This window comes from Sinohyriopsis cumingii, chromosome 14 (genome assembly GCF_028554795.1).
Source record: "Sinohyriopsis cumingii isolate HCF-2022 chromosome 14, ASM2855479v2, whole genome shotgun sequence".
NCBI lineage: Eukaryota > Metazoa > Mollusca > Bivalvia > Unionida > Unionidae > Sinohyriopsis > Sinohyriopsis cumingii.
The window spans coordinates 14,639,768-14,666,071 of record NC_142974.1 but is presented as its reverse complement, the minus strand read 5'-3'; the positions used below and the strand labels follow the sequence as shown (position 1 = coordinate 14,666,071).

The window sequence follows — 26,304 nt, the reverse complement described above, 5'->3', positions numbered from 1 at the left end:
GCTTATCTCGATTTACATGTTGCTAGCCTTGCGATAACCCTTTGTCTTTGTTCAACTGGTGTTCACGGACTCAGTTATCTGGCGAGCAAAACACGTTTGGCACTGCATTTAGCAGCAGTCGTCTGGTTGTCGTAATACAAAGTTACTCTATCATTTTATTGACGGCATCGAAATCTTCGTCTCTTAAATGGTCACTGCAGACTATCTCGCCTGGCACTGGTTAGATAACGCACGGTACCATCTACTGGATTCGACTAGCAACGAAAGTAGAAATGTTCAGTTCCCTACAGCACGTCACTACGGAAATTGCCGAGCACGAAATCGGCTAGGAACATTTTGCCTTATGCGATAAAATATTGATGCTTTGTCGTCATTATTTTCATCGATGATGAGGTATTTGGCATAATACCTTTAAAAGTTAGATCCAGAAGATTAAATTTATCATATAAACGAAAGTTGTATGAGCACACTTGTAGACCTTTAATGCAATATAAATTTTGCGTCAATCTCTACAGCTGGTTTTTCTTATACCTTTCAGCATCCTTTGTGCTTGTTGATAATAGCAGAGTACCATAATTTAAGTTATATCTTCGACAGTTTTATGGTGAGATAATTGTTAAACTGACTTGCTTTAAAGATAGCGCTGATTAAACAAACTAGTTTATCTCTGATATATAATGTCCTATATTTGTTTTTATACTTCTTACATGAGAGTAAAAGGTATTACTATTTAAACATACTTTGAAAATTTTGCGAAGTTCCTCTGTTCTTTAATTGCGACTTATTCATTTGCACTGGTTGATAGGTTAAAGACTCTGCGGAAGCAAACAGACTGTGTGAAATGTCCTCGATTGGTCTCATGTTCAATCGTGGCAACTGTCAATTGACCAGACACAAAATATTAGCCATGATAATGACCTTGACAAATCAACGCACGTTTAAGTGACACACCACATGCTGCTTGGTAGTCCGCCATCTGTTATCCGACAATCGTCTGGACAATAAACTTTCACATTTACAGCCACAATAAAAGAATAAGTTAAAACAGTTAATATGTAAATATGGGCAACTTTTTCACATATCCCGACTGGAAAAGCGAAATCTACAATGATATGTAAATTGTAGATTATAAACCTGTAAAACAACACTCTTGCAGGATGAATCAATTTAAGCGGGAATGTTTGAAGAAGGAAGTTGAATGTTCGCTTGAGAATGACTTTATTATACCAAGCAGCTTTAGTTAGCCGTGTATCCTTGTGCCAAAGCCAGATAATATTTTCAAAATATGCACAGACTAGAGAAATATGAACAGTATCCCTAAACCATGCATATTTCTAATACCTGTAATTCATGACTGTATTGACAGGATTGGAAATGCAAAATGTGTCACCAAGTTTGACCTATTAAAAGGATTCTGGCAGATTTCACGTTCGGATAGAGCTAACTAAATTTCGGCTTTTGCAGCTTCAGATTGACTCATTCAATGCAAAGTGATGCCATTTGCTGTGAAGAAGTCTCCCTCTACATTCGAGGGCATGGAACATGGTAATATCTGGTATAGATGGCTGTGACGGCTACATTGATGACGTCATTATCTACAGCGATTCGTGGAAGGATTATCTGGAAACTATCCGGGAATTAGTCGCTCACTTGAGTTAGGCACACTTGACAGTTAATCGAAATAAAAATGAATTTTGCCGATCTTGTGTCAAAATTTTAGGATGCATTGTGGGACACGGTCAAGTTAAGCTTGTAAAAGCTAAGGTGCTTATTAGTACGAAGCATCTTATGCGATTTTTGGGTTAGGCTGGATATTACAAGAAATTTTGCTCAAATGTTTCTACAATTACTGATCCCCAGACCAATTTAGTAGGTAAGAAATCCAAATTTTAATCTGACAACTGACAGGAGGTGTTCGATCAATTAAAGGCCATTCTTAAGAGTGCACCAGTTCTTTCAGCTCCAGATTTCAGTAAACCATTTAAAGTGTATGTTGATGCAGGTGATATAAAGGTTGGTGGTGTAGTAATTGAGGAAGATAAACGTGGCGTTGATCATACAGTGTGCTTTTTCTGAAGCAAAATTTAAAAAAAAGAACCAAACAAATTTCTAGAATTTAAAATCGCTATAATTTCGACATTAGGTTTTTATTACGTGACCAAATGTTCATAAATGTTCATAACAGTCATAATAATTCGTTGCTAATCGCTATTATTGCATTTTTATTTAAATGAAGAACTGGGTTGAATGTAGAAAAATAAATACTAATCAGCTGTTTGAATAGTCTCCATTTTCCGGGAGGTAAATTGCTAGCACAGACAGTACAAGCATTATATGTAATAATTTGAAGATTATGTTGAACGTGAAGAAAACTGTTTTAACTAACTCTTCAGTTATTGCGACTCTAATTTCAACTCATATCCCAATGTTTAACCGTTGGGTATGTATCGAGGCCCTATGTCTATCAATGAATACGTCACATCACCTCATCTTGAACCGCTCGACCGGAACTCAATGAACCTAGTAATGTTTATCTATATAACAATTGCAAATGACGAATTACGTTTACCTGCTAAGTTTACAACTAAATAAATCAACAAGGAAAGAAAAAACGCAAGTATTACAATGATTTTTGCACTCAAAACAAATATATATAAAAAACAAGTATATGCATCTGTTCAAAGCAAAACGTTCGCGGTACCGAAACGCTAAGCAATGCAAATTTCACTGTGCAATATATTTAGATTTCAGATACACTGACATATCAGTCAACAAGTAGAAAAATATAAGAATGAAAATAGAGGGATATGACGAACAGCTTTGTCATGTTCGAATAAAATTATCACTTTGTAAAGGAGACTTTCTTCAAGAATAATACTGAAACCATGTAATTAAGATACATATCAGACACGAATTTGTTTCTAAAAGATCATGCAATGCTGTTCATTGAGATGCTTAGAATCTATGTTGGGCTTTGGACCGAGACAAGGAAATCTCAGTCAAGGGGTCACATTATTTGTGATCCTAAGAGGCTTGCCGAGAGGGTAGACATATAATGTAACCCGCGACTGTGATTCCCTTATCTCGGTCCAAACCCCAACGTAGATTGTTTTTCTCAACCATTATTTTCCTTTAAAGTAAACAGAACTCTTCACTAGTGTAATATAGTTCACGTGCAAATGGTTACATGTGGCACGTTAATACAAAAATGTTAATGAGTGCTGTGGTGTGAGAGTTGCAACCGAAGTACACATTTTATATGCATGAGCGAAGAGAAATAACAACATAAAACGTCGCATAGTAATGAGGTATTATCACATTTAATGCATGGACATTATATTAAATTGACAATAAATAATTAATATTTATTGCAAGATACTGTTTCATTTTCGTCAGTTCCAATTTTGAAAAGTTACATTGTAAATAATGAAACGATACTGGCTACTCAGCTCTACTGTAGTTATACTTATTAAAAGCTGTAAGGAAGAGTAACATCTTGCTTTAGATTATTCAAAGGTAATTAGAGATCTGTGTCACTATCTTTGGAGGAGGTGAAATTGTTTGTGACATACTTGTGTTGTCCTTAATTTTGATTGTAAAATTACCTCCGTGTTTTAAGATCCTCAAAATACGGACCCAAGCGGATAACCATTTGCTAAACTTTCAAGTACATGGATTGTTTGAAAATTTATTTTTCTGTCTTGGAAATATGGCAAGTGCTACAGTGAAATTTGCTTATGTGTTAAAGTGTTGACGTATAAGTGATTCATTCTGGTTTGAAAGGGCATTATTTGTCACTAAATATTGTAGGTATATTTTTGATTCAACTGGAGCACAAGGAAATGCTTAACAAAATTAGAATAAAGCATGTTTAACGTAATACATTTATGGCTGTTATTAAGTTTTACGTAGTTGATAAGACGGGTTGGGAGGCTTTAAAGTGTATAGATCTATAGTCTATGTGCATGGATCAGTGTTTACTGTCATAGTTCATTTCACAAAGCATTGATAACTGTATTATATCTGTAGCACAGTTAACACTCCGGTCAGCTTCATTAAATGTAGCTAACAGTATATAATTTGTTTCACACGAAACACTTAAAAACTAGTTAGGTAGCTTTAGCTGCATTTGATAACGCTGACCTGAATATGTACTGACCTAGGATTGCATATAGGATACAATTGACTTTGTTGTGTGTAACGAACTAGCATAATACCAAAAAGCTCGACATCATATGCGTGTGTGTCTTTGTTTCTCTCGAAATGTTTTTGTATGGTGTGTTCTCAAAGATGGATTGACGTTAAGTTGCCATTTTTTTGCTATATATTTGTTGTTGTTGTTATTGTTGTTTGATTTTAGAACAACTACGTCAGGCACATCATAAAACAACAATAATTTCTTGTCTTAAAAGTAGTTCTGAGCGCGTGGAGACCTTGACTGAGAAGACTGGTCTGAGATGACTAGAGTGAGATAAGAAAAGTAAGGTTAGGAAAACAGCTAGATTTCTCTCTCGCATGGGTGAGAAATAACTGACTTGTCGAACGAAACGAACATACATATTGCAACGTATGTTAAATTGACCTTGACTGTTAACGATTCGGAATTATGTGGAACCAGCTCCTGCACAGTTATAATAAATCTACTTATTACGTTTTGAAAATTAGGCCAAGAAAACGAAGGTTTTCAAGTACAACGAAAAAGTACGTTTACACCCCGTGATCGTGACCTAGGACGTAGCAAAGCTGTAACTGTTAGGTGTCTCCCAGTTTCAATGATTAGGCCACTAGAACTGATCATAGTGAAGCCATATTATGGATATCACGCCGCCAACGTAAGGATGAACTGACACATGCACATATAAACGAACATACACACGGACATTGTTACCGATAAATCCCTCACATACCTTTGGAAGGTAGGATTAAAGTGTATGGTGTTTAATTTATTCAAAGATGGGGAGTTTTGGAACAAAACTTTATATATATATATATATATATATATATATATATATATATATATATATATATATATATATATATGCATGCACACGATTGGTGTAAAGCCTGGGTGGGGTAGGAATGAAGTATGGAAAGGGAAAGAAATCATGCAGCAAAAATACAAAATGTCGGCAGTATTATTTTAACATTACACGATGAAGAAACAAAATTTGTCACACTTGCACATGCATTATGTGGTTGATATATCAAAAGTACATGCATCCTGCATCTTAATTCCCTTATGTTTTATTAATAAATGAATACATCCATACTAAATGATGAAAGGTGTATATACGATAGTCCTAGATATTATAGCGTTCTTACCTATCTCGAGTTTTACCTTCAATTAAATTTACTTTTGATGTATGTAGCTTTCCAATTATTCACATAATCGCGTCATTTTCTCCTGATGTGTCAATGCAGTTGTAAGTACATCAAGATGAAAATATCGTGAAAAGGTTGCTTCGTCATTCTTTACGACAAAGTCGAATAACATTTACTTTTTATTAACTGGTTCTGGTCAGAACTGTTTAGTCTGTTACGTACATACGTATCAGAAGCCTGTTAACCCCACTTGCTTTCGGCGCTAACAAAGTAGTAAAACAGATCAGGGTACCAGGTTATGATTGTACAACGAATTCCCTATAATAGTCTCGTTCTGTATGAGCGGATGATATATGGATAGATTCCATAGTATTGCGTCTGACTTAAATAGCAATTGTGAAGCATTAAAGGACTGAGCAAGTGAGAGGGTTTATTATACAATAAATTAAATGTGTCTTCCTGTAGCCTTAAGTGTGTTCTATGCCCTTTTCGAGGTTACAAGTATTATAAAACTCATTGTTTCGATACAATCAACTCCTGCTACCCTTGTATTATAATCATCTTGGACTATCAAGTCTTCAGAAGCAGGCAGTCCTGATATATCAGCAGATTTGTCTTTAATAATGTGTAAATGGGACCAATTTAACCTCCTTTTTATTTACAGCAACGTGCTAAACATATGCTTGTAGTCATTGTATTAGGTTTGAAAGCAATATTTTCAAAGTATAAGCTGTATCTGGGTAAACACAAATATTAAGGTAGGCAATTATGATTTGTAGTAATTTCACATGACAAATATCCTGGAATGTGATCTCTGATCTCTGTATCTGTTTAAAATAGGGGACGAGATTAACAACCGTATGGTCATAAAATAACTCAAAGTGCCGTATATGAATGTTCACGCGGCTCCGCTCTCCAACCCAGTAAAAGAAAACTTCCTGTAATGATGGACATAACGGCTGACAGAATGGCGAGCGAGAACCCAGCTGAAAGACGGCACATTGCCAAACCTTGATCATCCATGTACTTCACTGCCCAGACGATGGCTCCGATAGCAATAATCAGGCCTGAATGTATAAACAGTACATGGCTGTTAAGATGACTCTAATTACTTAAGGAAATATATTACATAACGATTCTGATGTGTCCTATATGGTACTTAGGCATGTAAGGTATTAAGAAAAACAAACAAACATTTATATATGTTCTGGCAATTTCAAACCCAAACTACTATTAATATAAGACACGGATTTTGCCTACTTCCTTGACATATAATCATTGTTTACAAGCCTACCTGAATACAAATAGTTTGCGTTCCTAAAATAGCACAACCCTATCATTATGCACTTCTAACAATGGATAAGGTTGCTTTGATTATCCATTATTGTTCGTATTTCGACCAGAGGTTGCTCGATGCTTTGAGTGTTGGACGCGTGACCGCAAAGGCCCAGGATACAATGATACCACAGTTTCAGCACTGTTTGGCTACAGTGGCGTGTGCATGTACTTGCATTTATCCCTGTTGGATAGGCATTGAGAAACCTATTTGTGTTGATGTGTTGTTAAGCACTGTTTGGCTACAGTGGCGTGTGCATGCACTTGCATTTATCCCTGTTGGATAGGCATTGAGAAACCTATTTGTGTTGATGTGTTGTTAAGCACTAAACCAAACTTATACTGACATTGTTACCAACTTTACATAAATGTTCCTTCAAACAACGTAGAAACTATGATACATGCATACATACATACATACATACATAACAGAAAATGCAACACTACTGCGAAACCAGCACAATAAATTTTGAAATCGCACCTTCTCCATTTTCAAGGATAGGAAGCCAGAATAGACAATTAAAAAAACTACAACATAACAATACATATACCTATGAGTACTATACCAACTCTGCATTGTGTTAGCCGTAGAAAGGAACAACTAAATACAAAACAAAGGTGTAAAGATATTGAGTGGTGCTTCTTCTTAGTGCTAGCAAGCCAGGAATGGCTAAAATAACAGACCCAAATTGTAGTACTAATATTAGTACCCTTACTCGTACCTCGTGGACAGGGTACTAACATGAGCATATACGTGTTAATGGAGCAAGCCGGGTGTGATTCACACCCGGCGTTCCTTTAGGCTAATAATAAAACTTCAAACATATTCCTTGCATGTAATCCAATAAATTGAGTAGTCGTCTTATTTAATACCGGAAGTATCGAAAATCATTGTAGAAATAGTTGTAAAATCTCGTTTACCTTTTTTAGCCGATATTTTCATTTAGATCGTCCACCATATTATTTCAAATAATGATTACTTCCGTTCTCAGCCTCGTTTGTTTGTGTGCCATATAAGGACATTGGCGCCTTTTTTGGAAATGTAAACAAATCGTAGCAAAATTTTGGTGCCGTTTGGGTCAGAAATTCTGCTCATTAAAAGTAAATACGGTTTACCGGCAACTTTGAAATTTCACCAAGAAGCGATTATTCACACTTAATTGATAATTGTATAGCGTAGAAAATCCAAAATATGGTCTGGCAAGACTTACGTAGAAAAGGGGTCACGGCGAGAGTCTCGCGTTATCTGTCATGGCGGACAGGATAAGGTTAGAGTAACCATGCCAATTTATTTTATCGCGTAAGGGCTTAATAAATTCAAAATAAGCCAAATTTCTTCCACAATATGATTATACTTATGCATTTGATTTCTACACTGTTTGTTTTTCTGACTTTAGTGCCGAATTTTTTTGCTCCATTACATGATATGGAATCAGTTCGTAGCCTCAACCACAACAAATCAAGTTGAGGCTACGACATCGTAGCTAACCCAAATTGATGGTGTCAGCAGGTCAGCGATGAAAGTTTTGCGCCACCTACAAAAGTTTTCATCCTGGATAGAATACATCCATCATGAATCCAATATTGTTCTGAACCGTCTGTTTGTTAAAACTTGCATGAAGTTACGTTCTAAAGTAATTCTGACTCAATGAGTGGGTACAATTTACTAGCTTAATAAGTGTTATTTAATAAATTTATAAATTCATTATTTTATATTTGACATTTTTACTCAAAAATGATAGGTAGGACCATGTGTTTGAGAAGGGGAATAAATGGCAGGAAAATGTGGTTTTTGTAATCTGTAAGGTCCCTGTTACCTATGCATTGACAAATACCCGTTTGGAGTGTTCTTGAGTTTGAATATAGGAAGGAAACAAGCAAACATTTCAGCACTGCCTCAGGTGAAAAGCTTAATATTCACAATCATACTGTAACATGCAACACAATCATAATGTAATGTGATCTACCTCATCACATGCAAGCTATGCAGCTCCCAATATGTCCGGGAAACGCAGACATTAAATATTATGCTAAATTATCACAGATCAGACTAATAATGTTGACAGGATCCCAGTGGCGTAAATGTTCTCTTCTCCTGACGATACATTTAATGATGTAATCCAGACTGGGATCGCCCATAACCCAAAAGAAGCTCAGAAAATGGGGAATCTAAAAAAGCTTATTGGATTTGCCATCGACGTACACTCAAACAAAGCGGCTTAAATAACACTGGACAACAAATTTTTACAAAAGTCATGTTACTGAAATAAAATTAGTCAATTCTTATCAATTTTTATGTGCTGAACACGAATATGACAGTCAAATTGCAAAATTGGCTCTAGTTTTTTTGTAATCTGCAAGAAATTAATGTTTACATAACGAAATGCATTCCAATAGTAAAAGGTCAACTGTAATAGCCTACCTATAAAAAATCAAGTCATTGACTACATCTTAGATTTCTTCGCCTGTCTCTTGTACAGCTGTTCGGGAGCATCTCTGAGGAGTGTCCAGCAGTAGTCAGCCAGCATTGTAGTGGACCATTTTCCCTGGTATCTTTGTTCCATTGTTGCGATATCTTGATGAAAACGTTCGCCGTGTTCATCACTAACAATACCACAGTTGCTAGGAAAGAAATCCAAATGGGAATGAAGGAAGTGAATCTTTAGAGACATATTGCAGCCAAGTTTCTTATACTTCATCAACATGTCTTCTACTAGTTCCTTATAGTTTTCTGCCCTAACATTTCCGAGGAAGTTTGTAGAAACTAGGCGAAAAGCATTCCATGCTTGTTTCGCGTCACCTTCCAGCAAGTTGTTGAACCGGTCATCTTTGAAAAGCTCTCGAATCTGAGGACCCACAAAAACTCCCTCTTTAATCTTTGCTTCGCTGAGTCGAGGGAATTTTTCATGCAGGTATCGGAATGTTGGCAAAGTCCGGTCAATGGCTTTCACGAAGTTCTTCATCAAACCTAGTTTGATGTGAAGGGGTCGTAGCAAGATTTTCTGAGCCTCAACCAGAGCTGGGTGTTGGATATTCTTCTCTCCAATGGCTACATTCTGCCTGTGAGTCCATTCCTTCCTCATGTAGTGCATTTCCCTTGCTCGGCTATCCCACTCGCATAAGAAACACATGTATTTTGTATATCCTTGCTGCAGTCCCATTAAAAGGGCAACTACCTTCAAATCACCACAGAGGTGCCAGCTGTACTTGTTATACTCAATGGAATTCAGTAGCTGCCTTAAGTTATCGTATGTCTCTTTCATGTGGACAGCATACGCTACTGGAATAGATGGAAGAATGTTTCCATTGTGCAAAAGCACAGCCTTGAGACTCAGTTTCGAAGAGTCCACAAATAGTCTCCATTCTTGTGGGTCATGAGTGATTTTTAAAGCATTCATGAGGCCCTCAATATCGGAACAGAATATCAGATTACTTTCCTTTCTGAAGAAAGGCTCCAATTGCTGGTGGCGCTTTCGATATGCAGTAATTGTGACATCTTCTTCTAGAAGATTCCATTGTTGGAGTCTTGATCCTAGCAATTCTGCCTTGTTCTTTGATAAGTCCAAATCACGAATCAGGTCATTTAGTTCTTCCTGTGTTATTCTGTGTGGGGTTGATGATGCACCACAGTGAAAATCTGGATCACTGCATGCTGATGGACCAGGAGAAGAACAGGTCGACTCACCTTTGTCTTCGTCAGATGAATCAAGAGAATATTCTGCTGGAGGTTCTGGAATAGGAAGTCCCTCACCATGTGGAACTGGTCTCAATGCAGACGGAATGTTTGGGTAGACTATTCTCGACTTCTTTCGCTTCGTTATTCCGCCGGAAAGAGGAGGAACCAAGCAGAAGTAACAGTCATTTAGGTGGTTGCTTGGCTCTCTCCACACCATTGGGACTGCAAACGGCATTGATGACCTTTTGCAATTCAACCACTGTGAAAGCTGTGTTGTACATGTAGCACAGCATATATGCGGAGCCCAAGGCTTGTCTAGGTCACCAACCTTGCATCCGAAGTAAAGATGATATGCCTTCTTCACTTGAGAATTGATACTTTTCTTCTGGTTGGCAAATGTCACTTCCCCACAAATATAGCAAAAATTGTCCGCGGTATTAACACACTTTCGAGGCATTACTGTTCTTTATTGTACGTAAATGGATAAAATAATAAGTTTTATGTAACAGTAGCTTGAACTGTCTCGCACAACGTCTAAAATATTTTAAATGCTGAACATATCTGATTGGGCTTTATATAGTACACTGCTTACGTCAGCTTCAGCAGCCGCCTGGCATTAGTATAATAGGCCTACACATGTATAGTACACTGCTGACGTCAACTTACTTCAGCAGCCGTATGGCATTAGTATTGCATTGCATCAGAAAATGATGCAATCAACTGTGGATGATGTGAGCATGATGGTATTATGCAATGTTACATCATTATTCCGGATGTTGCTGCAGTCCTACTGGAGAAATTTACACAGTGAAACATAAAAAATGAGGTATATGAATATCTTCAAAACGAGAGCCAATACAAATTTTTCACGGTTATATTCGTGTTCGGCACACCAAAATACTACAGATTAGGGCCTTTTCAAGTCAGTAATGATTTCACTGTTGACCAGTGTAACAAGAAATGTACTGGTTACATAACATGTTACTGCCATTTATCTGCTTTCACAAACCCATGCCTTTAACTACAAAAATTATGTAAAACTGTCAAATACACAAACTGTATTTATACATTTATTGAAACGCGTTTAATAATGTATTAAAACATATCATCTCAATGATGCAATATTTTCTTTTATTTTTAAACATAACATCATGCATGTGCAAGAAAATGTAAGATCAAGGATGGAAATATTATGATCAATATAATTTTCTTTAGATTGCGTACTGACGTAATGAAAATATCGATTGACGCTCATCGTTCTTGCCATACCTGCTTAGCAAGCGCTAAAGTGTAGCAATTATCAATATTGTTTAACCTTTCAGTCGTATTTAATTCAACTTATCTATAGCAAACACAATGTGGACTTTGTATTTGCGTTTTTGTGTTTTATTGTTTTTCTTTTGTGTAAGTCTGTTTCGTCGCTGAAAATAATGTAAATTTAGAAATGACTTTAGCTGGTTTCACCCCAGTTTTGCACTGCTGCTTGTCTGTTATATATATATATATATATATATATATATATATATATATATATATATATATATATATATATATTGAATCAGGGAGAGTGGATTATTTTTGATGTTGTGTGATGATGATACTTGAAATCGTGATGAACTAGTACCTTGTTCAAGCTTACCCCCCGTGATTGCATATAGTCCTGTTCCTTTTCCAAAGGCTTGGTTATATCTTGGGACACACATGTGCTGGGTGGCAAGTAAAACATCAGCAAAGATTAGGAAAGCCCCTCCGATCTCTAGGATTATTGTAGTTATTGCCCAGACTAAGAGCAATGCAAACAAGTAAAATATAGATAATTGTATACCCGGGAAGAACTATTATGTAGTCGAAAATACTAAGAGATTTTCACACAGATACGTTGATTAAAATTTCAATGATACTTTAATGTATCTTCACTGGATACATAAAATTGGCAATGATATCGATTAGAGATTAAAGGACACTTGTGAGAATTTATTCGAATACAGTGCCTTTTCCAATATAAAATGCAAATGCATATGACGCGAGTGTCGGTACTGATTGAAAATATCACAGTGGCAAGGCGCACAATCTTATTTGTTTTGTTTCTTATTCAGATTGTAGATGCATTGAACAGGAGATGTATATATAATACAATGTAGTATTGACAGCGGAGAACGTAAATTATGCTGACGTATAGTCTAGTGAAAAATGATTTGATCGTTCTGGTTGACTATGCAGACTTATACACGAGAGAGAGAGAGAGAGAGAGAGAGAGAGAGAGAGAGAGGAAGAGAGAGAGAGAGAGAGAGAGAGTTGCCTTTCTCTTATTACCCGGATACATGTCCTTTAACCAGCATCCCTTATATCCCGTTTCATAATCTTTGTAGCAATGATTCCACAGTCCGAAGCACACTTCTCCCAAAAGCAAATCCGCTGCTAACCATCGTGGAGAAGCTACTGCCCCGATACAGCAAAAAAGTGAAAAAGCACCACACATCGCTCCGGCAATTGTCAAGTTATTCATGACTGTTGAAATCATATAATATAAAAAGATGAGTGCATAGTCACCTTGAATATGTAGAAAAGCCGATATACTGGGTTTTTTTTTTCTTCTTAAAAATTGCACTCTCAGCTAAGGAGACCATGTTTCTAATGATCTCCTTTGAGACAATTCATTGAAAAATTGTTAAAGCTATGTTAGATATCTAGATAAATGACACGCACTCACACACATATCTTAGAGAATGTGAATAATTGTGTACCTTCGCGTACTAACGCGTTACTATCGTCGCTCCGTGATGTATTAAATCACATGTCAGAGAGAGAGAGAGAGAGAGAGAGAGATTAGCCCAATTTAATAACCCCTATGAAATAAAGTGTTTGTATGGAAATAGTTCCGTTCAATATACACATGCAACGCGGACACACGTATCCATACATTACTGTTCCAGTCAACATTCGTCTCATAGTGTCGACATCAAACGCATGTTTTTAAACAACAATAAACATAAGGTAAAACTGTTAAAAATTAATTATCTTATGAAAGTACATATCTAACACTTCCGTTTTCAAACTTTGCAGCCAAATGCCAGTCCTTGAAATCGCCGAATCTCTCCTCCAAACACACGTATAGAATGTTATAGCAGAGAGTTATGTTAATGCTACGGTCACTGTTCACCAAACGTGTACGACACAACGACTGTCTAATTATTAATACCGAAAAATACTATAACAAAATGTTACCCTATGTGGAAACAATTTTAAAGCATAACAATCAATGACTGTTGAGTTGTTTATGCGGCTAGCAATACGGCAGACCAGTTTCATAATCCTAGGATATAACGTCTTCCACGGCTGAAGCTGTTTTAACCCTAAGACACCATGTCCATGGAAGAAAAATGTATCATCTTTGTGGAAGACTGTTACTCTGCCAAAGCACTATGGAAGCATACATGACCGGTCACAAGGAGTATTCTGCATGCGTGAAACTCGATTCCGATCGCGAACATGCATAATAAGACTCAATAAAGTGCTACAGTGAAAAGGACTGTAACCTAAAATGCCATTAAAATAGTAGTACCCCTAAAATGATATTATATTATGTCTTGTTCATAATTAGATTAACCCATACGTGTTTAGAATGATCATTTTTAAACACCTAAGCTAATAGAATAAAGATGATGTGAACGTGGCGAACGGTAATAAATTCGTAGCTAATGCCCTGTTTAAGATCTGTACAAAATATAAAGCATATAACGTCAATATTCGATGCAGTAATGACAATTACCCAACGTAATGCTTCTATCTTTCCACGTTAGTAGCGGTGGCTATTCAAAGAGTCCTCGAATGTTTCTTTCAGGGTGGGTCGAGTTGTTTCATTGCCCAACTGTCAATATCTCCCCTGCGCATAAATACACTGGAGCAGCAAATCGTCTTTGTTGTATTCGTGTTTCCAAAGAAGTGTCGACATATTGTCATACTATACTTCCGTATGTACATGTATTATGTCATTCAACTTCTCCTACATCGTTTAAACTTACATAGTAACATTAGATCAATGTTCGCCTTGTAATTATATATTTAACCAACACTTTAGGAATATTGATTATGGTCCTGAAAACCATAGGGTATGTATAATTTATAATTTGTGTCCGATAATAGTCTTCAGTGAGATTAAGTTAGGGATTCGTAATGTACTCAGTCCTTTCGAGTGACATCTAGTGAGTACCTATAGTATGTTTCAGATTCACAAACCTTATATAAAAGAAAACTATTTATGATCCTTAAATTGGATTTTAATGCCCTTAAAGCTTCAAAAGATCTTGCATTTGTCACGGAATGTAAACAACAGATAACATAACATAATATATGAGTTCAATTCACTGCGTATACCTTAGCCTCTAACTGCATATGAAGCAAAGATGTATGAAAATAATAAACAGTACAAATTAAATTAAATTTTTAAGTGAAAGCCTTGCACAGGCTAATACCAACAAATTAGCAACATATCGTACATTATAATATTAAAGATATTAAATATTTTGAATAGACAGGTGCTTTTCTTTCATTCAAATTTGAAGAGTTTATTCATATCGCAAAGAATAGAATAAAAGTGTTAGCATAAATGTTGATATCATACATATGGATATCGATGTGGTAAAAATTACGGTCGATGACAAAGAGAACAACGTTAATTGCTGCACTGTCTGTTATTTTGTTATTGCTTGTTGGTATAACCTGAATGATCTACAAATTGGAAACATCCATAAAACCAGTACGAAGTGCAGTTGCAATAAACAATGAGGGCATACATCAGGAAATGCAATGTCAAAACGTTAGCAAATTAATCATAATTAGAAACCTAGCCACAAAAATAACCTCCACGAAATCTTCCTTTTCTATGCGTGATTTGTGGAAACAAAAACAGCCGTGTGTGCTCTCTCTCTCTCTCTATTTTATGTTTCCGTTGTTTTTTAACATGTATGGCTTAATCTTATCAGGAAACACTAAGCTATTGATTCAAAGTTCTTTTTGTTTCTGTTTATCCTGCATTGGTCAATCGCTTTTCAACATTTCAAACTTATTTTGTATGGCGAACCGATCTTGAAGATTTCTCCTTATGGTATGACACAGTTATAACAGTGGAGAGTGATAAACATCGTTATATCTCATTTCTTCTGCATCATTTATTTGGACAAGATTTGTGTACACTGTAGGTATCGCAACATCCACATCATCTATTTGGACAAGATTTGTGTACACTGTAGGTATCGCAACATCCACGTCACCTATTTGGACAAGATTTTTGTACACTGTAGGTATCGCAACATCCACGTCACCTATTTGGACAAGATTTGTGTACACTGTAGGTATCGCAACATCCACGTCACCTATTTGGACAAGATTTGTGTACACTGTAGGTATCGCAACATCCACGTCACCTATTTGGACAAGATTTGTGTACACTGTAGGTATCGCAACATCCACATCACCTATTTGGACAAGATTTTTGTACACTGTAGGTATAGCAACATCCACATCACCTATTTGGACAAGATTTGTGTACACTGTAGGTATCGCAACATCCACGTCATCTATTTGGACAAGATTTGTGTACACTGTAGGTATCGCAACATCCACGTCACCTATTTGGACAAGATTTGTGTACACTGTAGGTATCGCAACATCCACGTCACCTATTTGGACAAGATTTGTGTACACTGTAGGTATCGCAACATCCACATCACCTATTTGGACAAGATTTGTGTACACTGTAGGTATCGCAACATCCACGTCACCTATTTGGACAAGATTTGTGTACACTGTAGGTATCGCAACATCCACATCACCTATTTGGACAAGATTTGTGTACACTGTAGGTATAGCAACATCCACATCACCTATTTAGACAAGATTTGTGTACACTGTAGGTATAGCAACATCCACATCACCTATTTGGACAAGATTTGTGTACACTGTAGGTATCGCAACATCCACATCACCTATTTGGACAAGATTTGTGTACACTGTAGGTATAGCAACATCCACATCACCTATTTGGACAAGATTTGTGTACACTGTAGGTATAGCAACATCCACATCACCTATTTGGACAAGATTTGTGTACACTGTAGGTATAGCAACATCCACATCACCTATTGGCATTTGATGAAAGTAACAAAATGCAATTGACATAATTTATATACATTTGCCCAGAATTGTGACTGGGTTTGTTGCATCATAGCGACACCATACACAACCAAGCCTGGTAATAAATCAATTCATATAATTCAGCACGTATTACAATAAGGTAGAGAAAATATGGAAGAAGTCAATATATATATATATATATATATATATATATATATATATATATATATATATATATATATATATATGTGTGTGTGTGTGTGTGTGTGTGTGTGTGTACCATGTACAAACGTGAAGATATATGTGTAAACACTGTTCAGGTCATATAATATGGCATATCTTCTAGCTTTATATGGTTATTTCGTTTCTTTCTGTTGCATAACGTATGCATGGTAATTCCCTCAATTGTTGATATCATGATTTCTATCATCTATGGAAATTATACGCCTTTCTATTAAAATCGTTTTAGTTTGCTCGTGTAGGTATTGTATGGTCCTGGAACTTATACATGTAAACGTGCAATCAGCAAATGCAGTAACCATTTGATAATTTCAATCAATGAGAATATTAGTAAATCAGCACCTTATGTGTTGTTAAGAAATACAACAAACAGGGGTTTGTTAACAGAGTGTTAATAACCTTGACGAACTGCTGAGTTGTTTTTGTCCTGTTTGATCAAGGCTGTTTAATATAGATGTGTGGGGATATGATAAACACATCCTTTTGATATAAAAAATTGTGTTGAGTACCACCGATGTAAGGTCAGAACTAAAGATTATTGAAAACATCACTTTCCTTATATTTCTAAAGTTCTAAAAGAATCTTACGCCTGAATATGGTTTCTTCATTCCGCGGTCATTTTAAGTATAAGAAGTTGTATCCACTGTTATAAGTACTGTTGGAATACGCCCGGAAAATGTTACGGGGTTAGAACTTCCCGAGCTTTACAACTGTAATCTAAATGCTAATGTCCTCCATATAGTATTCCTAGCATCATCTTTGATTTAACGTGTCAACTATTTGAAGCAAGGTTATGTGCATACGATAAATTAATTTTAAGGCTACAAAATTTAGCACGATTTAAAAACGTTTACACGGTTTCAATTAACCCATATGACCTCATTTAATCGAACCAATTAGTAATTCACGATTGTCCCCATCTGCCCACTGAGCTGACTGCAGTCAGTTCGTATGACATGTCTTGTTTGCATAGCCATCACAACTGTAGCAAAATATGCCGATGATTGTCGTGTTGTTTCCTTATGCATTTGTGCACAATGCAACCAAAATTTCCATGCACACGCATTGCATATGCATACGAGTGAGATGCTTGTGTTCAATTTAAACTGGGTACGAATCTGTGATTTTGCTTTCTTGAAAATAAAATTTGTGAATCAAAGGTCGTGATAGCAATAATTTTCTTCACAAATAAATAGTTTAGTTTTTGGAACAGGCAAATCTTGCATCAACGACAGCCAAATGAGTGTCCATGTACACGTTGTATCGACTGTGTTAAGGCTTACAGGCAGGACACTTAACTAGTCGTGTACATGCATTACTTTATCTGACTTAATATTCGAAAGTTGCCTTCAATTTCAACATTAAAGGCCACCATATTGAATAGCCAGATGACGACGTAAAATCAAATTTTCTCTCACTCGAGAATTACTAACTGCATTTGCAGATTAGGACTTTAAGCTATAAAACATCTAGGTAATATACAATATACACCATATATCACAGCACTGCAACAAAAAAGGTTCCCTAAAATATGCGCTATCCAGTTATTTAGAGGACATCGTGGCGAAAAGATGAACGTGAAGCACGCAACGCCTCCATTTTGTACAACCATAAAGTATTGGACCAGCAAGGAAGTTATGGAACCGAAAGGAATCTAAAGGACCAATGCAATGGAGTTTATTTGTATGGTTACAGGAAAACATTAAGATTTATTGACAGGCAGTATTGACAAAACAATTGAAAATCCAAGTTAATTTAATGGCAAGTAAGCTGAAAAAAGTCAATGCAAAGCAATCATATGCAGATAAAATTGTTCGTTACTGAGCTACACATGTTTAAAACATTTTGTTTTGTTTTCTTTGACTTGTATGGTGTAATTACAGTGCATCCTTTCAAATGGCATTTACTCGCTACGAGATGAACTTTGAGTACCCATAGAAGATTTCAGCTACTCAACATTTATCTCCCATAAATAGTCGATACATAAGAAGTGCCATTATTTTCCATAAATATTATATGTGAATTCAATTTACTGTGTCAACCAAAGCATGCAATTACATATACAACTCAAATATGTGGAACGATTTAACAGCCTGAATTAAAATTTGTTGTAGTTGAAAGCCTTAAAAGGCTAAAAACAACAAATTACCAACTGAGAAATCGTACAGTTTGAAATTAACTGGGTAAAATATTTTAAATAAACTGGTCAGATGGCCAGTTTTGGACAGGTTCTCCATTTTGCAACGAACAGAACAATTGATTTACATCAAATGGTTGAAAATCGCACACATGAGTGTTGATGTGATAGTCCAGAAAAAACAGAGGGAAATGGCGCTATTCGATAAGCAGTCTATTACATTATTTTGTTGTTTTTTGGCATAACTTGTATCATCTACAAATTCTATACATCCCAAAGAGCTGTACAACACACATTGAGAACATAAATGATGAATGAAATGTCAGACAATTAGTAAATTAATTCTACTGATAGATGTAACCACATCAATATCATCCCCGAAATGAACTTTTTGTATGCGCTATATGTGCAAACTGATACGACCTGGAACTTACCCATTACTGTTTTATGTAGTATTCATTGCACTGCTCATATCTTTGGATACATTCTAATATATTCTACCCAATGATGCGTTGAAGAAATGTTTTATTTAACATTATTGATTGTGTATGTATATTGTGTCGTTGTAATACGACTAAAAACATCGCAACACTTGGAAATTTGCGTAGATTGCATAAATATTTTTGTACAGTCCTTCACGTGTTAGCCTGTGGTATGGATACCAGGATTTTTTACACTGCATACAAATCGTGCCCACATATTCTATCCAAATGATCTATACGGGCTATAACAATGATTATCAGGCTCCACATTTGCAGGTTAAATTGTTTCATAGTTAAATTTCAACATTGGTCCACCGCACAACATACATTTTAAAACAATTGGATGAAGTTATTTATAGCGGTCTGGTTTTGAGTTACCAAACCTTAATAGCCAATAAGTAGTGACTTGTTGCGTAAAAAATGTGGCCATACTTATTAATAAGTCGCTCATTTTAGTACGTAGTACCTCTTCCTCGTGTGTAGGAAATGGAAACATAGAATCCACATAGTGAATATTAGTTGCCTAGGTGATAGCACGAAGTCCGTTCTCGTTTACGACCTTCATAAAGTGTCGCTAGTTTCACATGTCTTTAAGCCTGCTCCTGTGACTGACACTGACTGCAACATTCATGGTGGTTCCTTCCCAGGGCATTTGTGACTGACATTGACTGCCTCTTTCATGGTGGCCCCTGCCCAGGACATTTGTGGCTGACATTGACTGCCTCATTAATGGTGGATCCTTCCCAGGGCATTTGTGGCTGACATTGACTGCCTCATTAATGGTGGATCCTTCCCAGAGCATTTGTGGCTGACATTGACTGCCTCATTAATGGTGGATCCTTCCCAGGGCATTTGTGGCTGACAGTGACTGCCTCATTCATGGTGGCCTATTCTTGACTAAATACATAAAGCGGTTCCTAGCACATCTTCTTTCCACGACACCAGCTTCTACCTGAAGTCATTATTTTGTTTTCCGTCATTGAGTGTCCACATAGCGGCTGTATGTATTCGGCTCCATTACAATAATCGTATTATGTCAGTTATACTTATTGTAATTTCTAGTCGATGTGACGGTTTGTTTTCGCACTTTGCCTGTTTGTGTTTTAAAGTCTGCGTGTAAGTGCGTAGTTTGGCTTGACAGTATCAATGTGTTTATTATTTATGTATGTTCCTAGTTCAAAAATGATACAGTGCTGTGTTTTAATTTACCAGCAATCAATTTTTGTTATGTTTGTTATGATCATAATTTACTAAAAAAAAGTTGTATATTTAACAATTCTCATCACATACACACGAAGCATTAAACCTGTTAACACACACACACACACACGCGCGCGCGCGCGCGCACAGACACCAAGGGTCGTCGTAAGTTTGTTCTGGATGAATCGGCGCCCTGAGGAAGAGTCGCCTTTGGTGCACTTTATTCTGGCAAGGCAATACCACATATACAACAGTGAGTTATTTTTTAGAAACAATGGCTACTGCAATAACTGAAATTACTGCCGACAATCAAGTGAGAAACAACTGTTCTTTTCTCGCTAATCACTTTGCAAACATATTGTACTAAATTTGGAGCTTGTGTATTTGGCTATAGCGCCCCGTGTTAAGGAATTCTTAGACTTTTGTGATCACATGTCTGATTATTTGAATTCGGTGCAATATAAACATTCCTTTGCTTGAAATAATTAGCCAATTAATAGGAGCAAACGTCAAGGATAAAAGTGTTAGTGAGTTTCCATGATGCCATGATTCACTAGTAATGAATTCAGGTCGAAACCGAATGAGTGATCCTGGAATAACAAAGTCCCTATAAAGATATAGTGGTGTACATCGGTGATGTGACTGCAGTGGCAGTATTTACGGTAGGAAACCGGTATATTACACAATTAAATCAACGAGAATATACTCAGCAGATACCGCTTATATCGCCATGGTGGCAACTGTGATGCAGCTGTACTGGCGAAATGTGACTGGAAACCATAGTTTTACTGGTCTAAGGTGGCGTAGTTAAAAAAAAGTTCCCTGAGCTAAAGGGACAATATTATAGTTTCTACGGCGTGAACTGCTGCAAACCGAACAAAGAGAAACCATGCAGATGTGGAATTGATAGATATTTGACAGTTTGCGATATCCATGATGTTGCATTGATTATAGTAAAATGTATGTATAGAATGGTCACGTCGGGCTTTCTAATTTACACCTGAAGTTGTATGGAAGTCTTTGGAAATTGTGCGTAAACTTATGACTTATAGCGGAAATCTCGCCAGGTTTTGATAACGCTCGGTCGAGCAAAGACCCTGGCTTGTAATAATATACCAGTCAGACCCAGTGCTGTTGCCGAGGAGCAAGCACTGTAACAGTAAGGCAAGCCTTTCTAGGGAGAGGCAACACCATGTACATAGAGCAAAATAGAGAGATGTAAACAGTATTCATTTTTTTACGTAAATCAGATCTTATACTATGACGCGTTTTCTCTCAATGTACGGCTCACTCGGTTGTTTTGGTTAGTTTACATATGCTTAATAATTCCCGTTACTGTGACTATCATTCATTCGATCCTCCTTTGAATGCATACGCACTTTCGAATTCAAACATACTTGTGTTTGTTTTTATTTAAATATGGTCGTATACGTATTGCATTTAATTTCCCCCGTGACGGTATTTCATTACAGTCTATGTGTTGTCAACAAATAACGAGAAAAGAGAGCAGACTAAATGAGCTTGACAAAGTCGTGAGTTATATTGGCCCTGTTTAATCCACGTGGATTAGATTTAGATTAGTAGGCGTGGATTAGATTTAGATTAGTAGACGTGGATTCGATTTAGATTAGTAGACGTGGATTAGATTTAGATTAGTAGACGTGGATTAGATTTAGATTAGTAGACGTGGATTAGATCTAGATTTGTAGACGTGGATTAGATTTAGTTTAGTAGGCGTGGATTAGATTTAGATTAGTAGGCGTGGAGACACCAGTACTTTTGTTATACTAAAATCATGTTTATTTTCACGTATATTAGGTTAGGACTAAGCATTGGGTGAAACTAACCTTTCCTTTAGGTCTCAAATAAACTTTCAACTCGGTTTCCTTCATTTCTTGGTCATGTTAAGTATACGAATGTGTTATTCTGTCACTATATGTATTCTTTAAAAGATTCAGAATATGTTGCAGGGTTAGACCGTCCCCACCTCTACCACCATCATCCATATACTACTGTGTATAACATATTTTTGCTAGCGTATACTGTGATGACATATTTAACGTTGCACAATGGTGACAAAGGGTTTGGTGCATACGGTAACATAATCTTAAGATTGCAACGGCTAGCGCGATGTATTAAAATTTAAAATACATTTATTTGTAATTCAACAGGAGAATAAAACCAATGCAAACATCTACGTGAATATAAAGTCACTGGTTACTGATCTGTAAGCGTTTAAAATATTTTGTTTAGTTTTGTATAAACGTGAACGGAAAATGTCGAAGTAACGACAGTGCTTCCATCAGAATGGCAGTTATACGCAACGAGTTGAACTGCTATCTCTTTCAGATAGTGCAACTAGATTTTGATTTTTAATGTAGCTTTAAAATATTTTCTGTAATATCGCTACGATGTCTGAAGTGTGATAGTTTATTGTGATGTCTAGCATTGGGGCTTTATGCAGAAGACATGTAGCATGATGTCCCAACCAGTCACGTTATCCTGACACCAGGCCGACAAGTCCTAGCACGAACCTCTTACTGCTGAGCGCCTACCGAGGCAGGTGTTAGTATTACTTTTTTAAGTCTTTGGTATGACTCGACCGCGGTTCGAACCCGACTCCACGAAATCATAATAGTGCTGCACATACACGACGGCCATAATGAAATATTCATCAATATGAATATTTGATGTGCATTGCAATTCCAGTGGAGGATTCAGACATTGATTAAATCTTTGTACACGTAATCATACTGTCATTCGTCGCCTAGCCATGAAACCCAATATAATTAACAACATTCCTTTGTAAGCTAGAATTTACATGCCAAGATATTTTCCAATTTTAAAGGATATTACAAAGATGACATTTGTGAGCATTATTAAAATCGCTGTGCTATAAATAAATCTTCCTTATGACAACGGATATTTTTTCTTTAATCATTCACACAAAACAACAAATAATTTTACTGCACAAACTGAGATGAACTGTCACCCAGCTATGAATTGTAAATGACTAATATTATTTGGATTATATAACTATTTATTATTAGTAGCTGCGGTAGTAATAGTACTAGCGATATTATTATCATTATTATTATTATTATTATTGAAAAGTAAATGTCGGGCAGAGAGAGAGAGAGAGAGAGAGAGAGAGAGAGGAGAGAGAGAGAGAGAGAGATAGAGACTAAATGAGAAAAGGAAAGCAACAATCTTGTTGCTTATTCTGTGTTTTCATACAAATTACTAGATAAATGCGACATACCTATATTCAGTATATTCAGTTATATGTGTTTTCAATCTCTTTAGTTTGAAGCAAATAAAGCTCGCCTAGTTTCCTCGCAATGACAAAGTAATACAACTATTAGTGTATCAATACTGGATCATGTACATTCTTAAGCTTCGAAAAGGAATGACTTTCCTTACACCCATTCCTGGTGTGTCCGCTTGAAAATGTAATTATGCAACTATTGTATCTATTCTCCGTCCTTAAGAACCAAGTTATATAAATATAGGTTATATAAGTAAAGAAGACGCTACTGATTTAAATATGAACGCTGCCCAAAACAACAAACTAACCATGGACTATCAAAGGTTAGGAAACTTCAGGTTCAATTTACTTTAGTTCAAGTTCCTTTGAGCTATCCCATGCCATGTTGGATGCTATCATTTGGAGTTTTGATGTGATGGGGTTCCCTGGAAAACTTTTCAACTACTAAATCGAACATGAGTGAGGTCAAATGACACTAACATTCAATGTATGGTAATCAACTAAATTATACCCTGTCGAACTTATCATAGTGAATACAAAGATTAATACATAGGCAAACATTTCCTACAAATCCCTGCTGAAATACGCGATGTGTCTGCATTAGGCAAGGTTAGATTTTCTGTCATTTGTGTATAATTGTATATGACTAATATGACTATATACTCTAAATATATTGGCTTTCTCAAGTAATTATTCTTATGCGTCTAAAGTAGGTAAATTAGAATCATTTCGCTTATATGCAGTGTGGGAATTAGAAACGAGAAGATGACTTCTTTGGTGTAATCTTCCTTGAAGAAAGTTTAATATATCTATCAGAAGAGATGATTTGTTTCTTACATTACATGTCATTTATTGGCGAGGAAGAGATGATTTATTTCTTACATTACATGTCATTTATTGGCAAGGAAAGATGATTTATTTCTTACATTACATGTCATTTATTGGCAAGAAAGAGATGATTTATTCCTTAAACTGTATGTCATATATTGGAAAGAAAGAGACTACTTTTGCTCAGGCTGCAGTTATAAGTCTGGAAGACATCGTGCAAAATGGATTCAATGACATGATAACCTTACGGCTGAGAAAAAATAAAACTGCCTGATAAATCAAGATTAAAACTTAATCAGACAGCATTAAATTACGAAACGAGAAATCAATATATTGTTCACCTTCTTGTGATTCAAGTCGCTAGGAGGCGTACACCATACTCCTAGAAAATGTATCTATTGCTAACAGAGAAAGGTCCCTTAAACCAAAATGGCAACTATGACACGCCACTGAAATTCTTTTTTTTTATTATTCTTTTGAAACTTTGAGTTTAAGCACCTGCCTAAAATGTTTCATGGAACAGATTATTTTTATAGTGAGGTTTAATTTAATATATTTAAGACAAAATAGATTTTAAAAAATCATTAGTTCATTATCTTATATCGAATCGACGTGAGACCAGTAAAAAAAGAGCAAAAAATACGCACCTTATTCTAGCATTCCCTTTAGACTTCCAAATAGTAGGCCATAAGAAAAAAAAAAAAACTAATGCAATCTTTTGAGCAAATGTGTGAACCTGTGTGCCTCTTAGAGTCAATACTGGCCTAAACGGAAATCTCTGCCAAAACGACCGTTCCTGCATAAATCACAGTCACATTTGATCCCACCCATTTTAGTGTCAATAATGGATACTAGATGCCGCCGAAAGTATAACGTCATTCCAAAAGCGCTACATGCAATACCTACACCGTAGTTCCGGCAGTTGTAATCTCATGTAATAGGAATGTACATTTGTGTAGTTTTAAACACAATATATAGTAGACCGATATTTACAAAACGTAATTAGATCCCTTAAAACGTAAGCGTCTGGTGTGTTCGTTCCTACACTACAAACTTCTTGGGAAAGTCTTGTAACTGTTATCAGTCCCAATAATTTAATAAAGCAAGTATCCACAAGCAATCTACGAATAATTGTCTTTACCTCCCTGACATGTGAGGTTGTAAATTATTACTACGCAGGCCCTTCTGTAGCGTTCAAATGACTTAACTTGATATACTTCCTTGGCAAAGCCAGTTCTAATATTACTAGCCTTTAATTTGTGTGTGTGTATATATCTATGTCTCTGTGTGTGTGCTAGTGTACGTGCTTGTGCGTGCGTACATGTATGTATGTATATATGTCTCTCTGTCTGCCTGTCTGTCAGTCTGTCTGTATGTATGTATGTATGTATGTATGTACATACGTCTGTCTGTCTGTCTGTATGTATGTATGCATGGATGTAGGTAGGTACGTACGTACGTACGCATGCATGCATGGAGGTATGCACGCACACACGCACTCACGTCCGTACGGTAGGTAGTATGTATGCATGAATGCATGCATGCATACATGTATGTATGTATGTATGTATGTATTAATACAGTCCTGGCTACGGTTTGAACACTGAAAGTTTACGCATCCCCAGGGCGACACTACATGGCTCTAAAGTAATGATAAAGGCAAAAGGGATGCACGTTTTAAAGT

At 36.3% G+C, this 26,304-nt stretch overlaps 1 protein-coding gene across 3 annotated transcripts; it reads right to left on the bottom strand.

The window, feature by feature from the left end:
• Positions 1-3,298: 3,298 nt before the first annotated feature.
• LOC149783292 (transmembrane protein 47-like) lies at positions 3,299-25,652 on the bottom strand. 3 transcript variants are annotated; one of them, XM_089931525.1, is made up of 4 exons: positions 25,268-25,652; positions 12,647-12,841; positions 11,973-12,116; positions 3,299-6,389 (listed from the first exon to the last, which is right to left on the bottom strand). In XM_089931525.1, exons 2-4 carry the CDS (start codon positions 12,837-12,839, stop codon positions 6,199-6,201), a joined length of 528 nt encoding a protein of 175 aa, XP_089787651.1. In that variant the 5' UTR covers positions 12,840-12,841; positions 25,268-25,652; the 3' UTR covers positions 3,299-6,198. The 3 variants fall into 3 exon arrangements, with proteins under 3 accessions (XP_089787651.1, XP_089787652.1, XP_089787653.1); XM_089931526.1 differs by lacking the exon at positions 25,268-25,652 and adding an exon at positions 14,103-14,843; XM_089931527.1 differs by lacking the exon at positions 25,268-25,652 and adding an exon at positions 13,559-14,077.
• Between the last annotated feature and the right edge of the window lie 652 nt (positions 25,653-26,304).

Excerpts from the sequence above, each read along its gene's own strand:
- LOC149783292 (XM_089931525.1), bottom strand. The coding sequence starts at position 12,839 with ATGAATAACTTGACAATTGCCGGAGCGATGTGTGGTGCTTTTTCACTT. Across the intron at positions 12,117-12,646 it reads GTTAAAGGACATGTATCCGG|TCTGGGCAATAACTACAATA; the intron begins GTAATAAGAGAA and ends CATTGCTCTTAG. Across the intron at positions 6,390-11,972 it reads ACTATATGCAATCACGGGGG|GCCTGATTATTGCTATCGGA; the intron begins GTAAGCTTGAAC and ends TTATACATTCAG.